Source organism: Rhincodon typus, unplaced genomic scaffold (assembly GCF_021869965.1).
Source record: "Rhincodon typus isolate 14 unplaced genomic scaffold, sRhiTyp1.1 hic_rhity00004344, whole genome shotgun sequence".
In the NCBI taxonomy this organism is placed as follows: Eukaryota; Metazoa; Chordata; class Chondrichthyes; order Orectolobiformes; family Rhincodontidae; genus Rhincodon; species Rhincodon typus.
The window spans coordinates 1-9,068 of record NW_025969982.1 but is presented as its reverse complement, the minus strand read 5'-3'; the positions used below and the strand labels follow the sequence as shown (position 1 = coordinate 9,068).

Genomic DNA, 9,068 nt, shown 5'->3' with positions numbered 1-9,068 from the left:
CCTCGAGTCATTGGATTTGGGTGCAAGTCCCATTCAAGGACATCAATTCAAGGACATTTCACTGCAGTACTGAAGGAGTGCTACAGTTGTGGCTGTCTAGGTTTTAGCTGCCTGTTTGGTTGGATGCTGATTAGAAGATCCCATGACACAACTTCAATGAAGAATAGCTAAGTTATGCCTTGTGCCCTCACCAAAATGTGTCCCTCAGTCAACATCACAAAAGAACAGGCAATCCACGAGTTATCAGATTGCTGTTTGTGGAGAGTTTTCTGGCAGCTCTGTTTTCTACGTTACAACAGTGTTTACACTTGTAATAAGTTAATTGATGGTAAAATGCTTGGAGATGTCAAATAGGTTGTGAAAAGTGCGATATAAATTCAAGTCATTTTATCTGAATTTGCAGTGACATCCATATCAAAAATTTGTAGTCTTTGCAGTTATGGTGGTTCCCTTGGGTTTAAGGGTCATGTTTACTGGTACATGACATGAACTCCGGGGCTCTCAATAATCCTGACTCCCATCCAGTTTCATTTCCAGAGTGAATCTCATTTTGTCTAACTTACGCCCACAGCCAGAAGACATCGGCCAATCTCCAATGACTTCCACACCAGAAGGAGACAAAGTGGATCTTGAGGCCTTCAGTCAGTTCACCAGGATTATCACCCCAGCCATTACCAGAGTTGTGGATTTTGCCAAAAAGCTACCAATGTTCTCGGAGGTATTTTTGTCGTTGAAAATGTTCTTGACTTTGGTTATGAGGAGGAAATACTTCTACTGTTTAGCATTTTCATTCCCAATTGATTATAAAGCACTGTGATAGCCACAGTAGAACCTGGTGATGTTTAAGAGACAGTATTGCTACCACTCATGGTTGACTTGCAACAGGCGGTTTCAGTTTATGCAATTTCTGACACGCCTGAATTTCCCTTGTCAATTTCTTGCACGAAGTACAGAACAGCAACAAATCCTGGAAACTGACGGTGACTCATTACCTTTGGAAGTAATCAGTGACTGAATTGAAAACAACTGTTGCAATTCAAACCCAAACACCCATTGCAAGTGCCCCGAGAATTGGGAGAGATTGGGCTTTTTGACAGCATACTGCCCCTCCCACCCTCAACACGCACCTCCTTCCCCATGGGAATTTCCTCCTCCCAAACCTCACCACCCTCCTTCATTACTGTCATCATGGGGCAATGATTCTCCGACCCACAGGAGAGGGAAATGGCAGAGGTTTTCCTTTTCTTCACCCCAGTTGCTGTCGCCTGCAGGCCCAATCCCATGGGAGATAGCCGCAGATTCTTCAGCGAAAAGGGCCAGGCCTTGGAGGGCTCTCCCCTCCCTTCAGCCCACCCAGATTCTGAACTGCTGAATGTCCCAGTCATGGGGAATCCTCCCTTCTCACCATCAGGGAATCTATCCTGACCTGTAAAAGATCCCTTTGACAATCTGCTTCATGTGGAGAGGCCATTCCTTCAGAACTGCCCTGAAGTCTCCAGGAGTAAGGTTGGGGCAACAAAGCCAGGCAAGCCCAGAGGAAAATCACAGAAACATTCAGAACTGTGGGCATTATGGATATTTCCTTTGAATGCTTTAGGTTTCTAATTTGAGGAGAATTGCAGTTTGCTGATCAGTCAGGAGCATTCTGATCAAACAGGAAGCCTGCTCTTTTCCAGTTGGCTGTGGGAAGACAGCTGGGTGTGTTTGGTGACCAATAGCAGGAGTATGGGAGTGGGGGTGATTGGAGACAGAAAGTCATGTGACAGAGCTTCCTGGTCTACTTCCAACCAGAGTTGGCAACCTGAGCAGGGACATCCATGCCAAATACATAATTATCACGAAAGTGATGGATTGGGGTGAAATAGTTCACACTGAGGAGGATAAGTGGGGGTAGCCATGGTAAATGAGGGATTACAGGGGACAGGTGGGGGTCTGCATAGGATGCTCTTCAGAGGGTCAGTACAGACTCGATGAGCCAAATGGCCTCTTTCTGCATTGTGGGGATTCTATGATTCTAACTGTTGCAGCAAAGACTTTACCCACGGCTCGAAGGCAACAAGTAATTAGCCTGCTCAAGACTTCTGCTAATGGGTGTCTTGATCTAGGCACAAAGTGATAGAAATGACTACATCACATTATTCAAGATTCAATAGTGTTTTCATGCCCTAAAATGACAGTGCTGCTAATTTTATGCATTCACAGGATGGGGGCATCACTGGCTGGGTCAGCATTTATTGCCTACCCTGAACTGCTTAGAAGACATTTTAGAGTCAACCGCATTGCTGTGGGTCTGGGAGTCACATGGAGGAAAGGACAGAAATTACCTTTCCTAAAGGACATTAGTGAGCCCAAATTGATTGGTTTTCCTGACAATTGACAAGGGCTTCGTAGTCCATAAGACCGTAAGACATAGGAACAGAAATTAGGCCATTCGGCCCATCGAGTCTGCTTCGCCATTCAATAATGGCTGATAGGTTTTTCAACCCCATTGTCCCGCTTTCTCCCTGTAACCTTTGATGCCCTTGACAGCCAAGAACCTATCTATCTACGTCTTAAATGTACTCAATGGCCTGGCCTCCACAGCATTCTGTGGCAATGAATTCCATAGATTCACTAGTCCCTGGCTGAAGGAGTTTCTCCTTATCTCTGTTCTAAAGGGTCTTCCCTCAACTCTAAGTCTGTGCCCTCGGGTCTTGGTCTCTCCTGCCAATGGAAACATCTTCCCAATGTCCACTCTGTCAAGGCCACCCAGTATTCTGTAAGTTTCAATTAGATCCCCCCCCTCATCCTTCTAAACTCCATTGAGTATAGACCCAGAGTCCTCAAACGTTCCTCATATATTAAGCCTTTCATTCCCGGGATCATTCTCGTGAACCTCCTCTGGATCCATTCCAGGGCCAGTACATCCTTCCTAAGGTATGAGGCCCAAAATTGCTCACAATACTCTAAATCATTAAACTCCTGAGTGCAGATTTTTCGTGAATTGAAATTCCACCATCTACCATGGCAGGATTTGAACCCAAGTCTCCAGAACATTACTTGGGTCTAATACCACTAGGCCATCACCACCCACCCCTGAAATATTTACATAATTTATATAAGAACATAAGAGGAGAGGAGCTAGAATAAGTCATTCAGTCCCTCAATCCTATTCCACTATTGTACAACATCATGGCTGATCTTGAACCTTCCCATATTATTCCTATATCCATATGTTTACTGTTATGAAGCGGAGGGTGACCCCCCCCCCCCCACCCAATAACTAAAACTGAAATACCCAAAGAAGCTCGCCTCATTCTCTGTTAAATGAAGTGTGAAAAGTGGTACAATCTGCCTCTCATTCCCCCCTCCACCCAATCTGTTATAAAAGAGGGATTAAGTGAAATGAACTCCTGACAGTCATTCTGTAATCAATAACTAAAAATTTATTTATCTAACTCTAACAGTGAACAAATTAACAGAACTACTAACAAACTGAACAATTCCCCCTTAACTACTAACTATTCCCAAATAAAACAAAATTCTAATGGTGTTCTGTTCCAATAGGTACAAGTTCCACTTATATAAACCAAATTAATGTTTAAAAAATTAAAACTAAATCTCTTGAGATTACAGCCAGAATAAGTCTTCTGGAATGTGCTTTGCCTTCTCCATGTTCCTCCAGTCAGGAACGCCTTCCTCCATCGAATTCTTGTGTCAGGAATATTAGCTAAGAGTGCTGTAGTACCTTTATTTAGATGGTGCTTACTCTGCGATCTTAGTGATTTCTCTGAGAGCCAGTGATTTCCTCTTTTTTTTAGAGCTGATAGCTATTGAGAGCTGTTTTCTTAACAGATAGCAGTTTGTTCTCACCCCAATTTTCCAATGTCCTCTTCTTTTATACCTTTAGTGACCTATTAATTTCTCACAATAGGATTAGTCCAAGGTTGTCAAAACCATCAAATTAAAATTTAATTGGGCTTTTGTATCTAGGGCCCGGTTTAAATTAATTGGCTAAATTCAAGAACAGTTGTCTCTGTGAAAATGCTGCTTTGCTAACAGCATTGTATCAAAAGGCTATGTTTCAATTTCAAGAACTCTCTGTGCATCTGCAGCTGCCTGTAGACAATGTTTTAGTCTCCAAGCCTAAACAAAACACCTTTTAAAGGGACCATGCACTCTTCTCCTCCCCCCATATCATTTTACAAACAAATTCTAACGTCCTGCCTTCCAATCCATAAGTGCTATCCCAACTTCACAACACCTCCCCCCTTAAGAAAAAAAGAACCATAATTATGAAGAGATAGCTTAGTTTTTTTTTCTCTAAATCTTAACGCCACTATTACTAGATACATAGGTCATTACATAGGTCATACACATTTCATACTAATTCTATATACACATATATATAGCATTGAACACTACCATGTCTTATATACACATTTTCCTTTCAAACCCACGAAACACGTCTGCAATAATATTTTCACGACCCGCAACATGTACAATCTGTAAATTAAATGCCTGTAACATAAGACTTTATAGAGGTCCAGCAAGGCAAGTGATGAGTAATGCAATTGCTGGTTTACAGGTAACTGTTCCTCGATCACTTCAATGAATGAGATACAGGAACAATAATAGTGCTATGGATACACACAGCTTATGTTGCTCGCTATAGTGACCAGTGGAGTAGGCACCAGCAGTCACCAAATATGCCTGAGCCAAATTTCAAGCCAACTTTCCTTCCAAACTAATAGAAAGTGAGCAGTTGTGGCTAGTGGGTGAAAGCAGAATCAGACAGGTCATGGTCTGTCAGCCTGCAGATAGTTACCATCTAGGCTTCCCATGTGATGACGTGTTAGCGAGCCATTCAAGCACATTATGCCTCAGTTTAAGACCGGAGAAGAATCTGGATTGCAGACAAAAGGGGAGTGCAAGTTGACATTTCTATAGAAGTGCACATCAGTGAAAAAATGGGAAGTAAGATGCTCAATCGGGAAAGGCTTAATGTGCAAAGCCACAACTTATTTTTATAGATGATGTTGCTTTAATGCCTGGAGGAAGCCTCACCCCAGTGCTAAGACAGAAAGACAGCCCTGTTGCTGATTGCCTGCTGGTGAAGTTAGTTTTTTGTTTAATCTTGTTGTGTTCTGTCTTGTTCAGCTGCCTTGTGAAGACCAGATCATCCTACTGAAAGGCTGCTGCATGGAGATAATGTCTCTGAGGGCCGCTGTCCGTTATGATGCAGAGAGCGAGACGCTGACACTAAATGGAGAAATGGCCGTCAAGAGAGAGCAACTGAAGAATGGAGGACTAGGGGTTGTCTCAGATGCCATATTTGAGCTGGGCAAATCCTTAGCTGCCTTCAGTCTGGATGACACAGAGGTGGCACTCCTCCAGGCAGTTTTATTGATGTCCTCAGGTAAAGCTGCTCACTGTTAAGCATTACTGTCAGATAAAGCATTTTTCTTTTAACCCGGAGTATTTTGTATTATATTCTTATAGCCCCAAAATCAATGATAGTTAGACTGTGAGAGTCAAAGGATAACCAGGCAACAACTGCTTCAGCACAAGATGTGCATTCTCTTGCAAATCACAACATATACTCCAAAAGAAGATGGGAAATACGAACAAGAGTGGTCCATACAGCTCCCCAAGCCCCCTCTGCCATTTAGTTAGATCATAGCAGACTTCTAACTCATCTCCACTTTCTCTCCCTATCTTTATATCCCTCAATTCTTTTACTGTCCAATAATCTAACAATCTCAATCCCAGATTTACTTTCAGGCAAGAGGATGACTTGTTTTTGAAGAGTTCTAAGACGCAAATAACCCCAATACAGTATCCACAGACACAAACACAGAGAACACTGGAGAAACTCAGCAGGTCTGGCAGCACCCGTGGAGAGAGAAACAGAGTTAACATTTTGCATCTTGTATCTTCAGCTCTGAAGAAGAGTTATACCGGACTCAAAACATTAACTCTGTTTCTCTGTCCACAGGTGCTCCCAGCCCTGCTGAGTTTCTTCAGCAATTTCTGTTTTTGTTTCAGATCTGCAGCCTCCTTGTATTTTGCTTTTATTTGATTGCCCAATCTTAAGTCTCTGCGATCTACGAGGCACATGATGCATGGGAGGTTGAGTTGATAGGTTGGTTGAAGGTTCTCTGATGCCTCAACCTTTTCCTGTCCATATTCCTGAGCAAACTCCTCAACATGTTTGGTGCCTTCCCAAATGAACATTCCTGGTTTTGGTGTTCCACAAGCTAGGGCCTCCCATGAGTTGATGGATATGTGTGAGCTCTTCACAGAGCTTAAAGCATCTCCACTGTCCCCCTGGATCTACTCAATAAGTGAGAATCCACAGTTCCCTGCGGTGAAGAATTCCAAAGGTTCACAGAACCCTGAGTGAAAACAATTCTCCTTACCTAAGCTGTGAACGGCTTGATCCCTTCTCCTGAGTCTTTGACCCTTACTTGTAACCTGCCCAGTCAGATTCATGTTTGTCAGAGTGGTAGCCACTGGGCATCAGTGTAGAAATCACCTTTAAGGCCTGTACAAGTGACTGAACAGCCAGTGAGATATGCCTTAGTAGTGACCCTTCTGACTACAATGTATTGAAGGATGTGGACAAGCCTCATAAATAACCACAGAGGCTTTCATACACACAGCCCCATGAAGAGTGAATTCACTGCAGTGAACCATTGGTTTTCAGTTGAGCCAGGGACAAATGCAAAGAGCTAGACTTCAAATAAAGAGACAGTGTGGAGGAGTAAAATTGAAAAGGGGTGGACTACTTTTGAGGGTGGGGCCTCAGGTAAAACAACAAACAGACTGCACTCAATTAGCACCTTTAAAAAGATAAAAGTGTTGCACTACTTCACAGAAGTGTTATCAAGCCAGAGTAAGTCAGCTCACACTTCCCTCTTTCCAACCTCAATGTTGAGGAAGACAGAGCAACAATAAATCTCCACAAATCAAAGGATAAAATCAGATGGGAAGCAAATTCGATTTTGGCCCTTGTGAAAGATAAGGCAGAGGAGATTTGACAAGGTGGGTGCAGAGAGGATGTTTCCCTTATTGGAGAGAATAGAATTAGGAAACGAAGATGTAAATGAGGAAAACTTTCTGTCTGAGAGAGATGTAAGTCTCAATTTCAATTTAATCAGGGGATGTGGGATTCAGTGGCTGGGCCTGCATTTATTTTCCATCCCTTATTTCTCTTGAGAAGGTGGTGATGAGCTGCCTTCTTGAACTGCTGTAGTCAATTTGGTGAAGGTAACCTTAACATGCTGCTCAGGAGGGAATTCCAGGATTTTGGCCCAGCGACACTGGAGGAACAGTAATGCAGTTTTTTACCCAGAGGTTGGAGGGAAGAGTCTTTGAATGTTTTTAAGGCAGGGATCCATAAATTCTTGACTAAGAATTGTTCATTAACATTTGTGAATTTTTATGTTAATTAACACCCTTAAGAGAGTCAAAGATTATCTGGGGTAAGTGGATTTGAGGCCCGGCAATGATCTTACTGAATGGGGGATCAGGCTTTTTGGGCTGAATGGCCGACTCCCTCTCCTATTTCTTACATTTGTACAACGTCAAAAACATCAAAGGTTGATCTTGTTCCTGTCCCAGTTTCAAATGGACAAAAGTAATGAAGAACTTGGGAAAGCCATGATTGACAAGTAACTCTTGTTCTTGCTTCCAGATCGAACAGGACTGACTTGCATTGACAAAATAGAGAAGTGCCAAGAGGCCTACCTCCTAGCATTTGAACACTACATAAACTATCGCAAACACAACATTCCACACTTCTGGCCAAAGCTGCTGATGAAAGTCACAGACCTACGGATGATTGGAGCGTGTCACGCCAGCCGCTTCCTCCACATGAAAGTTGAATGTCCCACAGAACTCTTTCCTCCCTTATTCCTGGAGGTGTTCGAGGACCAGGAAGTGTAGGCCTGAGCGAAAACTGGCTGAAAAACAGAACACACATACACACACACCCACAAACAATCACCGGCTAACTGCCTGGCGTCATGTCCATTGTGGATCATTTTGTCTATCTAAACTTGGCCGAATCTCAAAGAACCATTCCATTAATGCGGGTACCAAGTGCAAATATTTTGCAAGTCGTAGTAAAGTGTTCCTTGGTCCTTGTGCTCTTGTCTTGCAAAGGAAGGTCATGCTGCCTAGCTGTGCGTTGCTGCTTTAACAGCTGATTATATAAAACAGCTAACTCCAAAACAAAATGGCCAACCATCCCATCTTCATTTTTTTTACACGTTCAACTTGGTGCAACCTTTTTTCAGTGGTTTATCATTCTGCAGAAATGTTGTCCTATCTTTGACCACTGCAGCTCTCGGAGAGCAGTCATTCTTTATGACTGGCAACAAAATTTGATTCAACGGTTCGAAAGAAAGAGAGAGAGAGAGAGAGAAAAAGAGAGATGGAACGTCAAGGCATGAACTGCCCTACCTCAGTGTCACAGGGAGGAACTGCAGTGTGGCAATTCAAGAATGGAACGGGATAGAAAGTTGCAGAGAGGTGTTTCTGTGGGAGGTGTCGGCTATGCCTCGCGACCGCAATCGAGTTTGTTTGCCCATGCACACCCGTCTGCAATCCGCTGCCATTCTCAGTGGGAGGAGAAAGCAAAGCCTCCTTCCCGCTGAAGCATCTGAGATCCTCCTGATTCCATCAGCGCTGAGGTCTCCTTTTGTCAGGTGAAGCCTCCTCGCGGCACAGACCTCAGTTACCGGCGGAGAGCAAACCCTAACCGTCGGTGTGTTTTATTTCTGACAAAGGAGCACGGTCAGAAAGGGCCATGCAGAAACGCAGGGGGTAAAAAAAAACAAGAAGTGGCACCTGAGATTACCCAGGCTCATGGGCAACAGGGGATTTAGCTGCATGAAGAAAACATGGGAGGAAAATTCAGAGAATTTTTACAAATGTGTTAAAACTAACACTTGCAATGTGTCTGAGATAACAAGGTATAGAGCTGATGAGCACAGCAGGCCAAGCAGCATCAGAGGAGCAGGAAGGCTGACATTTCGGGCCTAGACCCTTCTTCAGAAATGGGGGAGGGGAAGGGAATTCTG

At 43.5% G+C, this 9,068-nt stretch overlaps 1 protein-coding gene across 1 annotated transcript; it reads left to right on the top strand.

Annotated features, from left to right (window-relative positions):
* Positions 1-571: 571 nt before the first annotated feature.
* On the top strand, positions 572-8,965 carry LOC125481926 (thyroid hormone receptor alpha; the record flags this gene model as incomplete). Its single annotated transcript, XM_048593878.1, has 3 exons — positions 572-718; positions 5,140-5,398; positions 7,679-8,965. Coding segments are annotated over 3 exons (657 nt in total), but the record flags the coding sequence as incomplete, so codon positions are not given.
* Positions 8,966-9,068: the final 103 nt, after the last annotated feature.